General features: G+C 41.7%; 1 protein-coding gene across 16 annotated transcripts in view; it reads right to left on the bottom strand.

Moving 5' to 3' along the window:
• Positions 1–23,333, bottom strand: part of EPB41L3 (erythrocyte membrane protein band 4.1 like 3) — a 150,581-nt gene that overhangs the window by 65,068 nt on the left and 62,180 nt on the right. For 15 of the 16 annotated variants that reach the window (XM_065668031.1, XM_065668043.1, XM_065668030.1 and 12 more), the window contains exons 2-3: positions 7,122–7,321; positions 1,884–2,081 (exon numbers count right to left, since the gene is read on the bottom strand). In XM_065668031.1, the coding sequence (XP_065524103.1) occupies positions 1,884–2,081; positions 7,122–7,310 (387 nt within the window). In that variant the 5' untranslated portion in view covers positions 7,311–7,321. The remainder of the gene's footprint in view (positions 1–1,883; positions 2,082–7,121; positions 7,322–23,333) is intronic. The other variant, XM_065668036.1, reaches the window with a different exon arrangement.

The following is a 23,333-nucleotide window of genomic DNA, read 5'->3' as shown; positions in this document are numbered from 1 at the left end:
CAGGACAGTGTCAAATGCCTCGTACAAGTCCAGGCAGATGGCATCAGTCACTCCTCCCTTATCCACCAATGCACAGGGACCCCATCACAGAAGGCTTCCAAATTTGTCAGGCATGATTTGTCCTTATGAAAGCCATACTGGCTGTCACTAATCACTCCCTTATTGTCCATATGGCTTAGCATAGTCTTCAGGAGGATCTGCTCCATGATCTTACTGGGCACAGAGGAGAGACTGGCCTGAAGATCCCTTGGTCTTCCTTGTTTCCCCTTTTTAAAAACGGGGGTTATGTTGTCCCTTTTCCAGTCAGTGGGAACTTCATTTGACCACCACAACTTCCCAAATATAATGGATAGTGGCTTAGCCACTTCATCTGCCAGTTCCCTCAGAACTCATGGATGTATCTCATCAAGTCCAGAGACTTGTGCGCCTTCAGGTTCCTCAGATGATCTCAAATCTGACCTTATCCTACAGTGAGCAATTCTTCATTCTCTCAGTCCCTGCCTATGCTTTCTGCAATGATTTAACAGTTAATACTACATGGCCAGATGGCTATTGCTAGATTGAAGGAAACAACACAAGACCTGGCCAGTGAAATTAAGATATTCGAAAGCATGCCTACTAATTTGCTATAAGAGCAGTAAAATCACAGCTCCTGTCTGAAGCTAACTCCTAGCACAGCAAATTTGGCCCAGACTGTAAAGCCACAGTTAAATAAAAAATCATCAAGTTCCTCACCTGCCACTCTCCAAAGCACTTAAAAAGAGAATAGTAGGAGGACACTAGGGCTGAGTGCTATCTGATTTTAAAGACATTATGATTTGGCTCCCAGTCATGAACTCCTTTCTTCCACCCTCTCTCCTTCTTTGTGTTTCTGCAGATTCTTCTTTCAAGCCTGTATCTCTACCTTTACGCTCACCCATTCTCCCCAGGTGGCTTTTCTTTGCAGTGCCCTGTGGTCATCCAAGGGAAGGCTGGCTCTCCCGAGCCCTCTAACACACATTCTTACCCTCCTGGCTGCTGCTGGGCCAGAGCTCAGCACTGCCTTGTGTGCATGGCCTCCTGATCTAAAGCAGGCTCAGGACAGGCTGGTCTACTGTCCAAAGACCACTTGGGTGCCAACAGCTGAACAAAGAAATGGGTCCACACTGAGATGAGTCCACTCCCATGCTCACTCCGAGATGCTGAATTTGCTCATTTTCTGCTTCTCTGTGATCTTGTGGGGTTGCAGTCAAGGCATCCCCTTAGCATGGAGGATGTAGGCACAGGCTGGTTCCTAAGTGAGAGTGTGGCAAAGACCATCCCTTCAGAAAGGTAGAGTCCTAGCAAGGAAGGTGTTTCCTTAAAGAAAACCACCAGCACCTTTCTGCTAGTAATGTTTAGACACAGTTAGGATTCACAGACATCATGGACGAGGACATAAAACTCCCCGCTTTCACTGCTACGCACTCCTGACGTCTCCCGTCTTCCCTGGGTATCTCTCATGCCCCCACTAATCTCATGATGGTCAGAATTAGTTTGAACAGCGACTCAATGTGAGTCTCAACTCAGCAGAGTACCAAGCAAAGGAGAAGCCTGATGGGATCAAAATCCTTTGTTTATGGGCTTTGCTGCCCATAATTAATTTTCTGCATTCTGTTGCAGCATGTGCTGACACAAAATTAATCTAAAGTCTCCATCTCCTCCAGGGACTGCTTGTGAGCCCTCACCCCGCTCAAATATGTGCAATGTCTTCAACCTCCAGGAAAAACAACGGAAACATCTCTGTGCTTGGCACTGGTACAATATCAGACCATTCACTCTTTTCCCTTAACTAGGAGTCTAATTTCAACTATTTTCCTCCAGAAGGGATGAAAAAAAAAAGCCAAAGACAAAAAGCAATTTACCTCTACTTCACACGCATATTCCGATCCGTCCAGGAGTGTCACTTTGCATTGCATATTTTTCGGTTTCTTGACAATCTTTAGAGGAGACTTGGAAAGTTTGCTAGATGATGATCTCTGTGAAAGCTTGTCGTCCTCTAGCTGCTGGTATTCCAGCTGTTTCGCACTTGCAGCAGCAAACTCCTGTTCTTTGTCTGTGTCCTGAAAGAGAAAGAAAGATACTTTTTCAAGCGAGATAAGCCAATCATGCTGTGCAGTACACTCTGCACCCAGTACCGAAGTATTTAAGTGAGCCTAGTGTGGGGCTTGGATGAGAAAGTCACTGATGAAGGATGGAGTCTCCTTTACCTATTGAAAAGACTTCCCATATTCATCCCAACCCTCCTTTCTCACTCCAAAATGCAGAGAATACCCATGAAGGATGGACATGTATAAAAATACTTTAGGCTTCTATTTTTTCCATAGATACAAAATCCCACTTGGACTTCCTGGACCTGTTTGCTCTGTTGGAAATGCTGAATAATTGGTAAATGTGATGAACAGATATTCCTACAGTTTCCTGATATTACTTTCAAGTCCTCTACCTATGAAATTGTATGCTGCTTCCATAGTGTCATACGGAACAGGAAAAGACCATCAGGTTTGTACTAATTTTGCTGTCTGTAAGAGGGCATGGATCTGAATGTACCTGAATGAGGGCATGGATCCCTGTAACAGTGTGCATTTGCAGGGGATGCTGACATGACTGGGAGAGTGAAAGGCTCTGTGAGCAAAGGGTTAAACAAACAGGATGGAAGTGAGGGACCAAACAACTTTCATGTGCAGCCAGCTGGCTAATGGATGATAAATACAGGATGAGAGGCTGAATTTTGCTCTCTGCAGATGCCTGGTAAGTCCCTCAAGCTGGCAAGAACTAGGTGCTATTTGAAAGACAAATACACTGCAGGGAAAAGGGGCAAGAAGAAACAACTGTGCTTACTTTTGCTTGGGTTTATCTGAGGGTCAGACCATTTTGAAGAGTTACTGTGATGCAGCACAGCCCGTAGTCCTCACCACAGCACTAGATGAAAGCCAGAACAGCTCTACAGCATTTCGCCTCCCCTAGCAACAGCTCTATGTCGCAGTCATTACCCTTCTCATCAGTTATGCCCCTGCAGGCTCCAAACAAAACCTCGACGTGAGTGAAGTAATACCTAAGCTAAAGCTTAAATAAAATAAAATAAAAATAATGTATTTCCATTATCTCACTACAAGGAAAGAAAACCCAAACACATTTGGCTCTGAATGATGTCAGTGTAATAAGCAACAAGCATTGCTGGAAACAGAATAGAAATTAATCCTCCAAGTCTGTTTCCATTCATTGTATATAATAAACCTTGAATGAAGCAAATCCATCCGAATGCTTTAATCTGCTTTGAGAGCAAAACAGCCTTGCATCATATAACCAGCAACAACAGTGTACTGCTAAATTACAGGGAACTTTCCCCTAGAGATTTCATACAAACAAGCCATAATCTTCACCTCTGCCTTCGGGTGAATGGGGGAAAAAGGAATTTGGAGTCAGCTGTACTCCCAACAGCACCAGCTCTCACCAAAGCCACAACAAATCACAAAGAGGCAAATGCAAGGAGGCAAGGCAAGATTGCACAGTCCTCCTTAACCTGCAAGGACACACAGCCATGATCTCCTGGGCTTCCCTGGGCAGGGAGACTAAAAAGAAAGTGGAACTACAAAGATAAAATAGCAAAAGCTGATTTGAAAATCCACTTCATTCCCTGAGCCATGGAAATTCTTCCCCAGGAGCAGCCCCATGCCAGCCAGCTCTTTCCCATCCAGCTCCAGCACTTGAACACCAGCTCTGTGTCTGGATGTCAAGATTCTCACATACCTTGAAGACTGGCGGGAGATGAAAGAACAACGTATGTCAGTGGATTAGCTGTTTGCTGAGCATTTAACATTGTGAGGAATGAGAAGAGCCCCTCCATGCTCACAGCACGGCTGAAGGCCGGTTACCCCTCTACCACAACCACGGCCAGCTGGCAAGTGGTCCAACCTACTGCACCAAGAACAAGACTGAAGGTGTCTCTTGTTAGGGCCTCTGGGAAGAGCTCTGCTGCTGAAGGGCTCTTTGATGATTTTCATGCGCTCTGTTAAAGAAATCTGACAGGGAGGGTGCACATGCACATGTGTGAGTGCGAAAGTCATTCCAGGGCTGGGAAGAATATACTGTCATACCTGGTGGCTCATTAAGATTTCTGATGTGAGAGTCGGAACCCCCCTCCATCAGACCAACAACAAAAACCCCAAAACAGATACATGGAATTAATCTTTTGCAAGAAAACAGACAAGCTGCTTGACAGAAAAGCACACAACAAGGGAACCAAGCAGCCATTTACATTTTAGAACCATCTTCTGCCTGCAAATGTTTCTGCGAATCCTAATGGATTGGTGATTATATGTCTTCATTAAGACATTTGGTATCTCAAGACTACAGCAGATATTTGGTTATTTATAAATATTAAAAACCCCAGTATTGAGGTTATTTCATTTGTTAAGGTTCCCATCTACACGAAGATCAGGGAATGTGTCTATGTTAAAATCATACAAAGGATTTTCTCTCATTTGTCTGGAAAACAAAACATGCCAAGAACTATTACAGAAGATTCCCCAAACTATGCTGACATGTTCAGGCACTGAGGTACTTTCAGACTGTATTAAGCATCTTCTTCCTAAAGAAACCTGACATCCTGGTATCTAGGAAGAGGGGGGGAAAAGTGGCCTGTGAAAATCCATGTACTCAGTGAATTATTTTGAATTCTGCAAGCGCAGTTACATTTTCTCTTAAATTCTTCTCCAAGATACTTCTGTGCTTTATTTCTGCAGTATTTTCAGTGTTGCAGATTAAATTCTTGTGCAGCACAAGCTGCTTCAAGGATTTGTGCTTTTCTCAGCAAAAGGTCTCTTATTTTTGTCTATATTACTGCACCTTACTCTGACACAGCATGTCCAATCCCTTCTGAAGCCGGACCTCTCTCTCAAAAAAAGCCTTTAGAGTCATAGGATTCAGCAGTAATGCTCTTTGATGCTTCACAGCTTCTCACTGGGGTATGAAGTTGCCAAGCTTGCACAACACATGAATCCCACCTACTCACTATAGTTGCTCAGTAATGTTAGTGTCCAAACTCCATGATACCTTCTTGCTTTTTCTCAACAAAATAGGAAGGCAGGAAGATAGTAAGACTGCATTACTATATCTGATAGGAAAGACTCATTTCTCTAGTAACTGCTAATCTCAACATTAAGAAGCCTTTTAGTCTTCATTAAAATGTGCCCTTTTACGTGTATCGAATGACAAAATGTCACTGCCATGGATTGGTAACTTAAATATTTCTTCCTAAGGTTCTCTCATTGACTTTTTTAATGACACCATTCCCAACAGCTCTGTCTCAGTGCTGCATTCAAGTAGTTCTTTCTTGTGATAGAGACACTAAAGCCACTACAAAATATACTGGGCAGATCACTGTAGGTGGATTTGGCATTCATCTTACAACATGGACTTTTGGATTCAATCTGGTCATCTCAGTGGGAAAGTCTCACATATCCCTTCACAAACCCTTCTATCTAGGCTTCTTACAGAAACTGGTTGACAAGTGGTAGTCCTTGGGAAAGGAAGGGATCATGCAAATGAGATCATCTCAGGTCTCCAAACTCACACCTACGTAGTAAACACAGATGGACAAGTGTGGTGCCTAAGGAGTTGTTGTTTTTCTTTGGTGGCTATTGTGGGTTTTGGGTTGGTTTGTTGGTTTGTTGGGTTTTTCTACTGGGGACAGAAAGATTACTGAAGATGTCTGGAAGAACAAAATTAATTATACTTATGCCTAGGCTTGATAGAATTACACTTTAAACTAATACCAGTTTGTGCAGTGCCTCTCTCTTCTGGACAAGCATCCCTGCCTCTTTTCCCCAAAGTAACTACATGCAATTTCTGATCTCTTTCAGAGACCAAGACTGTTCCAACACATAATTGGTGGGTGTGGGAGCAAGAGCAAAGGTGTCTTTGGTGTGCATAGCATGAGGGTGATCAAGAGTTACATTAATGGTAAAAATGGTTGGCAATCAAAAAATAAACAGCTCTTCCAACAGTTGATCTCCAATAGAAATAAGCATGAGAAATCCTGCTCTGCCATGTCTACCTCTTAAGCTATTACAAGACATTAGACATCTCTTTTAATTTGGTCCCATAATCATTTGTTGCCCCAAGCATTTACGTAATGCACCCCTAAATGAGGGATATACAGAAATACCCCATAAATTCCCCACTTTTTTCCCACCAGCAAGTCTGGGCTGTAGGTCTGTTTAAAACCCAAAGCACATCGAGCCCCTCAAACAGCTTCTACAGAAGGGTCACACTGATTTTAAGTAACACCTCACATCTGCTTGCTTCACCAGCTCTGTCTCACAACTAGGTAAAACAACACGACCCCACTTTTTAAAGGGTGAAGGAGAGGAGGAGTTAGACTTACACCCCGCTTCAAGTGTGAATGCAATCAAGTGGAGATCATAACCTTACAGAGCTAAGAGATGTAATTTGAAGGTACCTCATTAATTGTGTGTCACTTACCCATGAAGAACAACGCCTGTTAATCCTATTGACTGGAAATTATTAACAGGGAAAAAGAAGGCAGCTTCCTCAAATTTAATAAGTGCAACAATGAACCAAATGGAAAAGCATGTGAAAGCTCTCCTGAAACCTATTACATGAATAGTTAGAGCAATTATAATGCAGTCATTTCAGAACTACGAGAAGCTTAAGGGTCCACATATTCTTCCTGGCTCACACATCAGACAAGCAAGCATGAAATCAGTTTTTAGCAGGTATCAAAGAAATAAACTCTAAAAACATCTTCAGATTCTTAAAAACTGGCAGTGTTTGCTATTTAATGCAAATGGAAGACTGCAGATGTTTCCTGCTTAGTTAATAAGACTTCCCTTATATTTAAGCACTGGAGACAGAAAGACCTCACATGGATTTCAAAACACTCTGCATCAGAACTATTGTTTTTTAAAAGCAAAAGACCAACCAGTCAAGATCTACAGCATCACATGCAACATCCTTCCACAAATATCTGAATATATATTTCCACTCCTAGCACACCAGGCTTCTTTTATCCCAGGAGTAATAAATGGCGGCACATAGCTATTGGGGAGCAGCAAGCATGCATGCAGAGGCTCCCTTACCTGCTCCTTTTTCACTGGCGTGCTGTGGGCTGCCACAGCCGAGAACTGCTCGAGCGCGTTATGATGCTCTTCGCTAAGCTGCTGCTGGTCCTGTGGCTGGGTCTCCGCTGCTCCTTGCTGAGCAGGGCTCTCCTGCTGATCCTGCTCTTTATCCTTGGACTCGGAGTCCGATCCTGATTCCGTAGTCATGGTTGGTTATTCTGTAAAACAAGGTGAGCAGACCTATTGAGTACGATCTCATAGCCGTGAATTTGTAAGCTAGGATTACAAAACACAGAAACATCAGGCACAAGTTTTAGTCTCATATGCTCAGGTTTTAGAACTAAAGAGGACTGACAAGATACCCTAGAAAACCTCCCCTGGTACAAAAGAGATCTAAACGCAACCATACTCTAAGGAAGAGTACAATGCCATAAGATCTTATTCTACATTATGGTGCCAAGAGGATGGTGCCAGACCCTTTTTCAGTGGTGCTCAGCAACAGGACAAAGCAATGGCCATAAAGGAGAATAAGATACTGAGAAAACCTCGTGTGACTGAGGGCCCTAAATCCAACACAATTCACTGCAGCTTGGGTTTCTGAACCATGAGGAAACTTTTGCAAACACTACATCTTTTGTTCTTTACATTAAAGTCACCAGGTCTTGAACTCCTCAGCACCTGCACTCCCTTTCAGAAATGGAGTCAAGTACTTTCGATGCTTCCAGGCAACATATATGCTAGAAACATCTCAAGTGGGCCCACCAACTTCAGTGCAAATGTACAACTAACTGTCCTCAAGCCCACTTCCGTCCTTCCCACTTGAATTCATCAACACTTCTGTCATTTTTTTCTAAGTGCTAGAGCATCCAGAAAAAAAAAACTTCCATTAAGTCATTCTATGTGTTAGATTTAAAGTGAATATGACTTTCCTTGAATATGAACAAAGTTTCTACATTTTAATTTAACTTTGTGCAATACTAAATGAAAATTAAAACATTACAATATCCATTTAAAATCTTAACTATTTCAATTAAATAGTTTAATTATAAATATGTGTGTGGCCCCCAATTCTCAAACTACATAGAAGCTATACCCAACATTAAAAAATCATACTGTGATTTAGTATCAAAACAAAGATTTGAAAAAGCAGACTTTGTGCCACTTGAGCAGAATGTGCTTTTATGTTTGTTACTCATACATTCTTAGTCCTCGTGATCTTACCCTTGAGCATTTTGCTTTCAAGCAACTTGAAAACAAACCAATCTGCTGCAATCTATTTCTGTTCATCATCAGGCCACGATTTCTTTAACCTGGTAACCATAGCTACTATGTAAATATAAGCAGTTCCACAAAATATACATCTGCTAACTCATCTGCTAGGAAGTCACTATCAAACCTTAACATACACTACAATGTTTACTAGTAGAAGCAGGTTTATTAAGGATCACCAAAAAAAAAGTACAGGCTTTCATTTTTTTGTTTACTTAGATGTTTAACAAGCTACGTTGCTTGACAGAAATGTTTTGAATTAGGCCGATTATTATTTTCAAACTCATTTATGTATTCTGCACTTTCAAGGCTAAGTTCTACAGTGAGTATGTGTGTCTCTACATCAAGCAAGTGCACAGCATTCAGCCTGTGCTCAGTTTTTGCACTGTGTGTAAGGCCAGGAGTGCTAGTTCCTACCTCCTGCATGTCAAAACAGCACAAGAGAGAAGCGGAACTAGAAGCATATATGGCAGATTGACGCTTCAGGCCATATTTTCAAGGTACTAATGTGCGACACACTTGTTTAGGAATACATCATAAATTTCTACACTCAAACAGCCACAGTTATATAAAAAAAATTATTATAATGTATTGTCTAATAAGTTGTCTTTAGCATCTCCAAAAAGCAATAATTAACTCAATGTCTTTGAAAACGTGACAGTCAGAAAGGCATTCACCTGATCAAACTTCAGGTGTCCACATCTGAGATGGTCACTTTAAACGCAGAGCAGAAAGCCAGACATTTCAGAGCACTGACCTATTTTAGATGCCTGAATTAAGCTGAGGTAAATCACATACTAGCATGACGTTGTCCAACTCACTACAAAGAAAGCCTAAACAAGTTCCTCCAATGTAGATCAAACAAACCCATCCTCCACCTTTAATTCTATTAAGCCACTATTTCTTTTATGCTTTAAAAATTAAATTGCAGAACAATGTTAATCTCTCAGAGTTTTGTTTTGCCCATCTGTCACATGAATAAGGAATAAACTATTTTTCAGCTCATTGTGAGTGCACTGCTTTAAAAGCACCCAGGTCTCCACAAATACCCCCCCCCAACCATGTTTTGTACAGGTGTATGAAGATATGAAATGCAAATTAACCAACTAAATAAGTGAACAAACTCAAACTATGAACTTGATTTTTCTTTTCCATAAAGGATGAATTAGAAGTAACAAAAACTGCCTTCCAGCTAGAAAAACCATTCACCAAACAACACCAAACAGCACAGATGACCCATACAAAGTATAATGCCTGGAAGTTGTAGTACAAATTCTTTTTTTCCCCTCCCTCTTGATATGAGTTAGGGCAGTGTAAATAGGAAGCAACCAACATTATTTGCTTTTTGGAAACTGCCAACCCAACTACCTCAAAGCACTAATCTGTGTAAGATGAGACTGATAGTCAATACGAACCAAAAGTCTGTCTTCCTTCAGCTGTCATCAATGTGTTTCTGGAAGCTCATTTTTGCACCTTATGTAGCTTCTTTCCTAATGAACATTTGTATCCTGGCTGTTCATGAGTATGGAAACACAGCCATTTAAATTAGCTTCACAGACACAACTTCATGTAGCAAGAGATTAAATCAAGCTTTACTTTTTTGCCCACTATAATTTTGTACCTCAAGGAACAACAAATCTGGTTCTTAACTTCTTCCCACATGAAGACATTCCCACATGAAGCAGAGCCTCACAACACTGTGAGTAACTCTCTGGGACTGGTTTTCTCTCCAGTTACATGAGTCCTCGCTTGCTCTAACAGTGCTTGGTTAGAAAACTTTTTGTGCATTATCAAATCTTTTAGCATAAGTGATTTCCTGGATACAATATTCCTGTCATTAGTCAGACAGCAGATGGATTTAATTAACCTAAGGTTATCCATTTCCAAATATCTTCTTTAGTTCCCTACGCATACTAATATGTTTAATAACAAATACTGAGAGCAAAATACTATTGATTTCACACTGTTATCATACAGATGTAAACAGAAGCAAAACGAACATTTTGAATCCAATTTCTAACAAACTCCTCAGATGATTGCAATATTACTATTTACCTCATTCCATCTAGTGCAGGTTGAAAATACCTACATTGCAAGACAGAAAACATCCCTCTCTCAGTTCAAAACAATAGGTCATTTTGCCTTTCTCAGCAAAAGGCTGCTTTATCCAAATGCACTTCAAAAGCATTTTGGTTCTTATAAATGGCACAACAATCCTCCTAGGAAGAGGTGGTTTCACTTATTGGATGAAATCACAATGATCTTAAGAAACTTAACAACATAAATATTATTCTACCTTTGTACACAGCAAACCTGACAGAACAGCTAACAGTATCTACACATCTGTCAAACATAATCGGCTGAGAATTGCTTATTTGTTTATTTACTATACCTGGATGTGTACCAAAATCGTGACTTTCAATGTGAATTTCAGTACAGGAAGAAAGAAAAGCTTAAACTTTTTCTGTTGCCAGCAAAACCCAGTATCAAATTCCCCTTTTCAGCAAACAGAAAACAAACTAATGAAAAGACACTAAGAGCACTACCTTATACAAATGAGGTAATGCGATGCAAGCCAGATGTGCTCTTGGATAGCAAAGTTTTGGCTTACATCCCAATATTCAAAGATTCCAAAAGATTAGCTGAGTCCAAAGTTAACCCAGATGCTGCTAACACTGGATAGTCAAAGGCTAAAGTCAATTTGGCTACAGACAAACCCTCTCCCCAGAAAAAATCCCCAAGAACTAGCTTCAGTTTATGACTTAAAGTGAAAAACTTTTGTACTTTCAGCAGCATGAAAGTTTAAAATGCAAGTGACTGCTGCAGAAGAATAATTAAGGGAAGATGAGCATTCACATATTATCAAGGTATTAAAACACAACTAAATTTTTTCATACCCTTACACTGTACAAAGTAAAGACATTACATAGGGACTGCAAAACCTGCAAAACACTTGCACAAAAAGCCTGCATCTTAAAACCTTCCAACACAACTAGTCCTTGTTATCTACAGTTACCAACATACTGCAGCTTGGGAGATTACCATTTCCACTACCAATTATTTGCACAGAATCTATTTGCACGGACTTAAAGCACAGAATCACAGAATCAACTAGGTTGGAAGAGACCTTATCATGAAGTCCAACCACTACCCGAGGACTGCCAAGACCACCACTAAACCATGTCACTAAGGGCCTCATTTCTATGTTTCCCGAACACATCCAGGGACAGTGATTCCACCACTTCCCTGGAAAGCCTGTTCCAGTATCTGATCACCCTCTCTGTTAAGAAACTTTTCCTAATATCCAGTCTTAACCTCCTCTGGTGCAGCTTGAGGCCGTTACCTCTTGTGCTATCACTTGTTACTTGGGAGAAGAGACCGATCCCCACCACACTAACCACCTTTCAGGTAGTTGTAGAGAGCAATAAGGTCCCCACTGAGCCTTCTCTTCTCCAGACTAAACATCTACCAAGCACCAAAATTCACAGATAATTGATAGCAGAGTCTGTAATTTAATTAACCCAGAAGTCATAATAAACCTTTATTTATACGTAAATACATGTTAGTGAACATATCTGCTATATTAAGCAAATGGAAATCACATTACAAAAGAAACTGCAAATTAATTTCAAAAAAATTAGGATGTACTGACAAACCAAAATTGAACCAAGTATAATTGAATGTACTATACATAGTCACTATTTCCTGTAATGCACAGATTAATGATTTACATTTAAATGCTTCTTTGATCTCATTAATTCTCTTTGTGGAAAGTTCTTTAATTACAATACTTTCTGAAGATTGTTATGAATCATTGCAAAAGTCCAAATTTGGAAGTTATGTAATCAAATAATGATTCCATACTTCAAAAATAATGTTCTGCATAACTAGAGACATATTTATCCAATAATGATGAGATGCTGATGAGAAGAGCATATGGAGAACAATATTGCTGCAAAAAGCAGTAACAGAAATGTCAATATATGTTACAAGAAAAGAATGCATGCCAGAACGCCGACTTCTAAGCTTGAAATATAAACTGTTTCCATCAGACTGCTTGAAGTCTCAGCTCTCTTCATTCCAGTTGGGTTCCTTATTAGGAAAACAACGGCTTTGTGCTGTTCCTCTTTAATTTGGGTGAGTTTTGCCCTCACTAGCAGGAGGTACCTCAGCCACAAAAGCCTGGTGCAGGGTCCCCAGGAGATGCAGCACCTCTGCGGCACTCTGCCACTAGTTAAGACCAGCTCTCTTTACCCATCACCATCCTGGCAGCAGCAAGCAGAGGCCTTACAGAGGAAGCATCTCCCTGGCATTATGGCTTCTCCAGCAGACACCAACAAGCCAGAGCAACTGCAGAGACATGGTCTCAATGAACATGGGGGAAAAAACCAACAAAAGGCCAACGGGATGTGCCCCCTCGCAACCGCATGCTCCTGTCACCTCTCCTGTGCCAGCACCAGTGTGATTTTGGGGAACCTGGTGGCTCAGCTGGGAGCACTGAACCTCCCCAGCATGGGGAGGGGGAAGCAGCACCCCTTGTTCTAGCACCAGTGGTCACCCGTCTGTCCAACGTGGCTGGGGGCCTTCACCCCAGCAAGTGCAACCATTATACTTTAGCTCACAAACACAATGACTGTTCAGCCACTGTACCTTAAACATTAAAAATACAAACAAACACATTAGAGTCAGCATGGGAAAAAAAACCACAAAACAACAGAACACTAAAAGAAAGCCAAAAAATAATAACATTGACAAGATGAAAAAACAATGAAGAAAGGTGCTAAGCAACAGGATGAGCAGCAATTGTGCCAGTACAGCATACTCTGTGTTAAATGACTTAACAGATTTGGTGGCACAAACCATGGGCCCAAACATAGCTTCAGGGAGGACAGGAAGGTGTTAATTAGCAGTAATAAAAAAGGTTGGTTGGACTTGTTGCAGAACATGGGATGGGTTAAAATACTTGTTTGGCCTTCTAGGGAAGTGCATGATAGAGATTTCTTGAGTGAAATCTGAAGCGAAATCATCAAGTTTCTTGAAAGAAGGAAAACCAGAGACAACATCTGAGGAAGGAGCCATGTAAGCCAGAGGAGATGGAGGATACACCTTAAAACCAACAGACATACCCTTCAGAGGGGACAAAAAGGCAATGGCAGACCTGAATCACACATTAAGATCTGAAACTCCCCCACCTCAGGCACTCATGCACCTCTCTGGTACTACCACTGAAAGAAAACACATTAAGTGTTTCTGGAGAGATTATCCTCTACCTAGCAAGGGTGGGGATGGAAGTGCCAGGAGCTTCTAAATGATGGGAGGAGGAAATACATCAAAAAGGGATTGTACACCAAAGCAGAACCAAGGTCATATGACTCAGGGATGAACATAAAAGAACAACATCAACATAGAAGGAGAAATGAAAACTAGGATGCAAAGTGACTTACAATCAGCAAGAGATGCAGCAAACAATAGGAAGAGAGTTTATAAATAGATTTCGAAGGAAAATCAGACCTCTTACTGAGCACAGGAAAGGCTGAATTTTTCAGTGCCTCATTTAACAGCAACTAGCTGGGACCAGATAGTCACGGCATCTTTCACCTGATGTGCAGGATGTGCAAATGCAGGCTGGATGGAGTAAGGGAAGAACAGAGCAAACACATCAGTAAGTCAGGCTGTTTCAAATTAGTGGAAACTAGCCTTGGGGAACCAGCAGCAATCATCTCTAAACCATTAACCACTACTCTGCAGATGCCACAGAGGCCAGGTAAGGTCTAAAAGAAATTGAAAGACCCAACACAGCACCTGATCTTACAAACGAAGTGGGGACAGAAAAGCCAGAAATTACAGCACACTTAATACTAGAGCAAAATGCTGGATACTGGAGCAAAACGCTGAAGGATTTCTAATCCTGTAAAAATAATGAGATTAGAAAAAAAAAAAAAAACAAACCACAACCAACAACAATAAAACACAAACAGTCAAGAAGAACATATCAAAAAGCCACGCCAAACTAGGGCAATGTCTCTCTCACTCTCTCCAACAGGGCATCTGATAAACAGAAAGTGGTACAGATGACAGAGGCTATGTTTAGAAAGGCTTTTAAAACAGCCCCGTGTGACTTTTTCATAAGTGAACCACAGAAATAGTTTAAATGATTAAAAGGGGGGGAGGGGGAAGTTGTACAAATGATTAAAAAAAGCCACCCAAATCCTAGCCTACACTTATCACTAGCACAGCGACAACCTGTGAGAACTTATCAGTTTGGGGAACCACAGCCCTTTGAGCATCAGTGAAAGAGCATGCCCAATCCATGCGCACTGGGGAGGCTGGAGCACGCTGCCAGCATCCTCAACAGACTTAAAGAAGAGAAAAGCAGTCTGAGAGAAAACCATATATAACCTGAATCTGACTACATTCCCATAAGGGTAACAGCCACAGAAGTGGGGACCTCAGAAGTCAAAAGTGATATGGCTTAGGCAGCAGGCATGAAGTAGCACGAAGGTCTGAAGAAACACATTAAACAAGATGAGTTTCGGTTTGGTACATGATGCTGGATGTGTTCCACGTTCTGCAGCACCACGTTTCAGTTTGGGATTCATAGTTTTTGAGAAATATGCATTAAAGACTACCAAGAAGAGAACAGGAAGAACAGTAATAGGTTCAGAAAATGTGACCAGCAGTAAGAGAACAGAGCAGAGAACAGAGTTTGCTTACCCCTAGTAAAGGAATAGAGAGAAGGGAGCTGCTAAGAGACTTGCAACGCGTACAAGCTTCTTGAAGACAGAAGGTAATCAAGCATTTGCTAACAGTGGAGAAAGAACTGGATTTTCATCAAGTGGGACTTAGAGTAGATGGTATAGCAACAATAATGACAGTCAAGAACAGGTTATCTGTAGCTGTGTGGAGTCATCACTGGAGACTGTACATATAAAAAGCAGCAGCAAAATTCTCAGTTTGCAACTTTATAAAGCATAAGCAAATAAAATTTTGCTGACTTTGCCACCCCTTCCACTCGGGTTGGCAACTGTGAATTCACAAAATGTATATATTCCCTTCCGCTTCAGAGCATAGGGATGCACAGGGCAACATTTCTATCTCCTGGTTACCTTTCATTTTTATGATTCAGTGAAATCACCAGTGTCTGTTTTGCTCTCATGATGGGTGGCTTCCCACAGCAATAAACCCCAGAAAAACTGTGATTTCTGTTGCTCATCCTGCATGCAAGGTTTATGAAGGGTAGGACTGACCAGGTTCCCTGAAGACACCAGATCATCTGGTCATATCAACTAGATCACCCCAAGGCTACCCTAATTTCTGAACAGGGCAAGAAAAATCAGGCCACCATAAGCTGTTTTGGCTGTGTTTTTTCCCACCCTGCTGATCCAAGCAGTTTTCCCCATGGGCAGACATGGATTTACCAGAGGAAGAAGGGAATCGCATTCTCCCACCAACCTCTCTGTAGAGGTCTCCAGAAAATGGGGCGCAGTTGCCGCTGCACCCTTTCCTACCCCAGAGTGGGGGCTGGCTCTGCCTTCCTTAGCCCCAGTGCCAAGATTCATCCACCTGCTCCAAAAGCAGGATTGTGGATCACTGCTCACACCACGGTTCCTGCAGATGGCTCCTGTATGGAAGAGACCATGCAAACTCTCCTGGGAGCACTGGGTGGAACTATAGAAGTGCACAGAAACTAAACCCTGGCTACTTCATTCATTAAAAAAAACCCAAACAAACTAAAAAAAAAAAAACCCAAACCAACCAACCAAACAAAAACCAAACAAAAAACCCAAAAGGTAAGAGGACTCCTGAAAAACGCAAAAAACTGCTGCTTGTAACAGTCTTCAGCAAAGCACCTGCTCACTGCAAAGCTTTAATCCGCCCAAATACTACAATTACAGGAAGGGTAAGGGGGAGCAGAAATAACACACAAATAACTCAGTAAATAAGTATGCTGAGAAACAACAGGGAATTACAGGGGGGAGGCAGATATGAAGAGGAGGAAAAGGAAATGAAGGAACCAGTAATGGAGACTCCAGCAGCATCCCACAAATGCTGGTCATGAGAGACCTACATAAAAACACCCAAGCCTTCACCCTCTCCTCATTTCACTTTGAAAAAAAAAACAATCCAGACAACAGAAAACACAGCAAAACTTCTTGCAGTGCTGTGATTACAACTGATTCATGGCTACTTCATCAAGAAACTAAAAAGGTAAGGAAAAGACGTCAATGGCACACGCTGGTATTCCGCAAAATGACTTTGATTACTTGGGTTACATTTCCATGAGGTTTTGACCTTTCTGAATTGCTCTGGAGCCAAACATTCACGTGGGGCCCCTGTGCATCATTCACTATTCAAAAGTTGTATTTAATGCTACAGAGACTGAGTGTGCTTGAGGCATCAGATCGTTAAAGTCCATATTCTCTTATACTGAGCAGAAAATAAAATCAATTCACAATTTAAAATAAATAAATACGAGTTGCAGGAGTTGCTGACACACGGCAGGTGTGCTGCATTATCACACTACCCTCAGGCCAAAATACTGTAACACCTGTGAACAATATTTTCTGCTTCATACACTACCTAAATAGAAGGCTCTAGTGCTCCCAAGCTGGTGACTTGCTTAACCTCACAGGAACAAGCAAATCAGATAGACAAGGGACATATCAGAGCATGAAGCCCATCTCCTCCAAGGGCTTCCTGCTCACCTCCCAACAGACATTTATCTTTCTAACTCAGGTGATGCAAAAGCTTATGAAGTAAAACAAGAAAAGATGAACTGAAATTTAAAGTATCAACATGGCTTTTCTGATTTCCTGGGCATCTTACTAACCAGAATTCAGCAGAGAAACCAACAGAGGTTTTGCTTTATGTTACTGTGTGATGCTTGCAAAAGTGACTGAAGTGACACCACCTCCCCCAGGCTGTTACTTGCAAAAGTGATGTAGTATTGATTATTTTTTTTTTCTGCAGTGAATGGATGCTTTTTCTCCATTTTTATGGTTTGGGGGGATCATTTTCTAAGTTTCTGTAGCCTTTATTCCAATCCAGTGGGGTTCAAAGATGGAAAAAAGGAAGTATTTGGGGCAGAGAAGACAGACGTTTTGCAGTCAGCTGGCTAATGACTCTTTCAGCCAGCCACTGCCATTTCCATCATCTCAGCAAGACACACGACTGCAGCCAAGAGCTCTGCTCCCTGCTCCCAGACCTGGCACGGACCCTCGCATACTGCTGCCTGAAGCCTGCTCAGCTTCAGCAGGCCACAATGTTTTCCATGAACCTGCCCACAACTGAGCCTTTAAATTTTTTTTATAAGGAGGTCGTTAATTATTTCTTCTTAGAGGAAGCCATCCGACATGGGTCATGCAAGACAGGGTGTTTGAGGGATGGGTGGCTTCCCCCACGGCATCCCAGGCCAGCACTCACTCTCCATCACTGAGGTCCTGCAAATTTTCTAGAACAATGGATTAAAATAATTGGGAAACCTTCAAACTCAGGCAGACAAGAAAGAAAGGAAGAAGTCACAGATAGTGAAAAAAACCCCAGAGGAACCACTCCTGAATCCATACTGGGTCCTAGTTAAATAAATGTGCCTCTGTATGAGGAAAGTCATCACGCTGAGGTCTGGAGCCAAAAGCGCTCCTTCTTAATCTTTCCACCACCACCCACCCTCCCCCCTGCCCCCCCCCCCCCAATATCATACCATTTTTACACCCCATTTTTCAACTTTTGAAGGCATTAAGCATGTCTGATGCAGTAAGGCTACAGGATGAGGCATCACAATGTGTTTAGTCATACTAGCTTTTGTTTTTCTGAGATGGATTATTCACTTTGCAGTTAGATTTTAATCTCCTGGGCATTCACATCAGTTTTGAACATGAAACACACCCCGCAATATCAAGTAAGAGACTTTCCACTTTGGAGCACCACATCAGGAAACCACTGGCTCCCCAAACAAATTAAGATCTTTTGAGTCTAAACAACTAAACCACTGGCATCAGACAGCCAGATTTTTATACTTCAACGCTTCTGGGATCCCCATGCTCCCCAACGCTTTAACTACTCACTAGCGATTACAAAAATACTATTTGGCACCAGCAGCCAGCCTATGACACTCCAGGTTATGCTGTCACTCCAAAACCATCCTCCCAGCCCAACGCTGTGTGCCAGACATCAACTGGGAGAAATGGCCAGCTCCCAACATGTCCCCACAAAACTCAAGTGCACATACTAACAGGCAGCCACAATGCCTCAAAGTCACCAGCTGTTAATATGCTGGATGCAGACCAAGACCTAAAGACGGTGTGGGAGCAGGGACTTCTAGGAACCAACTGGTCAGATTGGAAACGTATGGACAACAAGGAATTACAGCAAATCCAGGCATTTGCAGAGTAGAGCGTCTCACTTAAAATCACTGAGTAAGAGGGATTCTCTCCCAGCTTCAGCTACACTTTGGTGACATGTTTTCAGACCGTTTTAGTGATGTGGTTTCAAAGCATGGGAAGCTCATGCACATGTTGTCCCAGTGCATACTAGTTAAGTCCTGAGGGTCGTTTACATGATGAACTCTACAAGGAATTAAGAGCAAGCTTCCTATGTCTCCACATAGCATCCCTATACAGCCAAAATCTTTCATCACCTGTGCAGCTACACTAAATTATGAGGATTTGGAGACCACCATCCAGTACAGCATTACAAAGAAAATAGCTATCTTTAAACAGGGTCTGACCCTTTTTACCTATTCAACCCTGAAATGCTATACATACAGCTATACAGTAATTTGCTTTATATACTCCTGACCCAGTATTACACTAGATGCATCTCCAAAGATAGATGTCACTGATCTGGAAAACAGAAAGGAGTAAGTGGCAGCGATGCAGCTTAATCACAAAACTGAGAGTACGAGGGAACGGACAAATTGTTGCAGCAGAAAGAGGAAGAAAAGCTCTTTGCAGCTTTTAAATCACTGGGGATTCAAAAAGGAAAGTAAGTCACATAAATCATTATAGGTTACTCAACAGGAATGAATCATTTAAATAAAATAAAAATCTGTTCTGTATCAAGTTTATAATTTGAAAGCAAAAGTGAAGGTCATTAAGCTAGATACTACTATTTCCTACCTCATAAATGAATGACTTGACAACCTGAATTATTTTGTTCCCTATGTACTTTTTCCTATACTTAGCTCTGCTAAATGTTTGATGGTGTGTTTTTGAGGACACAAACCACTAATTTGGTAGCTACTAAACAATCTAAATCATAGAAATTACCTGCCTTACTTAAGGGAGAATCCTACAATTCAGAAATAAAGTAAAAGACTTTCGATACCAGACCCTGTTTGGTGTGCTGAGTTTCAAACTTGTCTCATGTGTTAACCAGGAAAGCACCCAAATCAGTGAAACAGGCCCATAAATGGTGGCTTTTTCCATCCTTCCTCCTGATGCTGCACAGGACATAATGCAAGACTCTGGACACATGACAAATGAACATTGTGCATTACATCTACTGATTATTTTATGCCAATCCATTTCTTTTAGTACCCTTCAGATTACAGCATGTAAAAATCAAGTTATTTATATATTACGTTATGTGGTGATGTGCAGAGGAAGAAAGGCAACTGTCACACTCTTTACTGGAAACATTTTCCCAAGAAGGCATTTATCATTTCAAAGTTTAACATCAAACAATTTTGATATCTTAGTTCTCAACTCAACCTTCTCAGAAGCTAATAATATGCAGAAAATACAGAGAATTACTTCTTACTTCATCATAAAATGCAGTTTATTGACAAAAAATATTCTTCTAGTAGTTACAGCTGATGCTAGGTAAATGACAGAGTTGCATTCTATTTCACCTCTCCCTCCCCTCTTCTGTTCACTGTGCAGTCTGTTTTCTGTGGGGACAGAAATCTCCATGCCAATACTCACATGGCCATTACATCTGAACTAAAAAATGAATGAAGTAATCCATCCCCTCCCTGGATGTCATGAATGCCCTGGGGAAGTGGTACCCTGCAGCTGGGATCCAACCCACTCTGCTCTCCATCGCCTTCACTATATGCATGTGTTTCACCACAGCTGGGGCCACCTTTAAGAAATCCTTTTTTTCAAGGTTTGCAAGGAAGCAAGAAACCAAATAATCCTTCCCCCAGCTGCAGGGCTGCATTAAATATCCCTACAGCAACAGCCACGGAACATTATTTTTGAGAGAGACAGCCATGCAAGTATGCCAAAAGCACCACCAACAAAACAAGCACGTCAGATACCTGCCAGATCTTGATTAGGGGACCCACTATTTAAAAGTGTCTTGCATACCAGCAACAGTGCTTCATGGTCCCCCTCCCACTTCCCTCTGTCTAAACTCTACCTGGTATGTCCCCTGCCACTAAAATACCACAATACTGAAGTTTCCATGTTCCCCACAGGCCATTTATTCCACTGCCTTCCTGTTTAGGAAAATTCTCCCAAATGACTGACCTAATTCTTCCTATTTGAAATGTAGGCACACTCCTCCTCGCCCCAACAACAGTGGATGTGTAACATGGCTCTGCAGCTTGCAGACGGCTGCTCTCCGCCCCTCAGACCACTCTCTCCTTTCCCTCTTCTGGCAAGTCCTATTTTTAGTCCTCTCTCAGGCTCTTTCCTCTGTTCTCTTTCCTGTTCTCCCGTCAGCCCACCTCCTTCCCAAGCAATAGCATCCAAACCTTACTTTAGGCTGAAGATCAACTGTGCTTACTAGTGCTGAACAGATTCCTAGGATGGCTTTATTTCTGAATACTCTTCTTTATACCTCCTGCTAGTAAAGAGTTCAATATTTTCACCATATTATGACACTTACCAACTTAGTTTAGCCTTTGGTATCATCATAATCCCGTGCTGTTTCTCTAAACTCCTGCCTGAAGATCTCCCAAGTTGAAGAAAACTATCTTAACTACATCATATTGAACAAAAACACCACCACCGTCTACTAGGCAGATATTATTTGATTTTTTTAATTTATTTTATATTTTAAAAGTTTATTCTCTTGTGCTGAGTATCATTCAAACAAGTATTTACTAATGTATAAGATCTAGTCTCAGTAGCAGAATGCATGCGATTTATATTAGAACAACTGTGGCTCCCTGTATCCACAGTACATTCAAGACATGATACTTTCATTTATTAAAATATTAGGGAATACCAGTTGGAAACATTTCCAATTTCAGTTATAGCTTGCACCCACTGCTGAAATACTCACCCCAGAACCAGTTACCAGAGTCCTTGACTGGTTTTAGGTGCACTATTAGCCATTTGGCAAGCTGACCCCTAGGCACGTTTTCTGCAGTAGTTTCACAGGAGCTAAGGACACTTCCAAAAATTGCAGGAACTCCACATTCTTGTCTGTTTTCAAAAGCCTTGGGGCCATTAATGTGACCCGAGTGGCAGTGCTGTAACCTTTAGTAAATTGGGAGCAAGCTCACACGTGCTGGGAAAGGAAAGTCTAGTCTACACCATTTTATGGTCTCTAGCCAAGTCAAGCACGTTAAAATATGTATTACTTCTGTCTACCTGTCACTTCTTGTAATATGCTTAGGTGAACCCATGGCTGCAAGCCAGAACCCAAACTGTTTCAACACAAGCAGTGCTTTTGGGGAAAAGTTATTTGCAACAGAAGTGTCAGGTCCCCTTCGGTATGCTTGGCAAATGCTTGCCTCAACGCTTACTGAACACCGAAAGGTAAATGGTGAGGAAAGACTGCAATTTCAGGTTAATCTAGCCATCTTAATACACTTATAAAATGAACTCCATGCTATGCCTTCCCAATGAAAAATGGAAAATCAAAAGGCAATGAAAATGGAAAAATCAAAATCCTTTAACCTGATACTGGTTTCTTAAGAGGGAACAAACCCCCAGCCTATGTTACACCACCAAGGAGAACATCTACTCTTCCCATCCCTGGTACTGACAGTAAACGTGCCATGGAGATGTGGTGCCAAGGAATGGGCTGATACGCCTGTATAAGATACCATTTCATTCAAACCAGTTGCTAGACAATGGCTGGCATTCAGACGACTGAAAACTTGCAGAGAAGCTAGTTCAAGCTGGCTTAAGTAGATGCAAGTGTGGACTTGGATATTTAGGAGTTCTTAAGAAGAAAAGCAGCTTTTCTGCTGCAGTATTTCAGGGTGGGGTTCTCAGACTTTTTTTTTCCTTTTTGTCTAATCCATTAGTACTGAGTAAGACTAGAAACATGGCAGGGTCCTTTGTGCCCTGAACCGCATCTAAGCCTTGGAATTACAGCTGTAATTAATAGGTTTTCCAAGCTGGAGAGGGAAAGAATCAACCAGGGAAAAGAACTAAACCAAAAGAACCCCAAAAGTCCCCAGCAGCCTGAGCAAGTTAAGGGTATCTTCTCTTATTCACGCATACACACTCACATGCAAGGACACAATAAAGGGCATAACTCCCAGAACACACATACTTGAGGCTCTAGCCTGTTTTTAATTTGTAATCTTTTAGGGTCTTGTAAAAGCATGCTGCCTTCAGGAAGATGTGAGTTCCTTTTAATTCTTATTTTATCTGCAGGTCAGTGTATACTGACTGACCTACACTGACATAACCTTAAGTGAAACAGGTTCAAGCGTGCAGTTTCACCAAGTGAGCTGTATTTTGTTAGGGTTTTTCTTTTTTTCTCTCCCTCCTCTCACACTTCTGCAGAGAGGAAATGCCTGCTGTGAAATCTTGTCCAGTATTTTAAATACTACATGAAGTGCTTTCTTTCCATCCTTAGTGTGCTTCCCAAGGACTGTAAGCCTTCCAAGAGCTTCCCAAGGACTGTAGGCTCTCCAGGAAAGAGAGGTGTAAATTCCTTTCTCCTTCCCTGGTGAGTGAGAAGCAGTTGGGCTGGAGAGACAGCCAGCATCCCCTGCGTGATACAGCACCCACCCAGCAATGGGTGCTGCCTGAGCCCCCTCTAACCATGCTC

Source organism: Lathamus discolor, chromosome 2 (assembly GCF_037157495.1).
Source record: "Lathamus discolor isolate bLatDis1 chromosome 2, bLatDis1.hap1, whole genome shotgun sequence".
In the NCBI taxonomy this organism is placed as follows: domain Eukaryota; kingdom Metazoa; phylum Chordata; class Aves; order Psittaciformes; family Psittacidae; genus Lathamus; species Lathamus discolor.
This window is presented reverse-complemented; position numbering and strand designations above follow the sequence as displayed.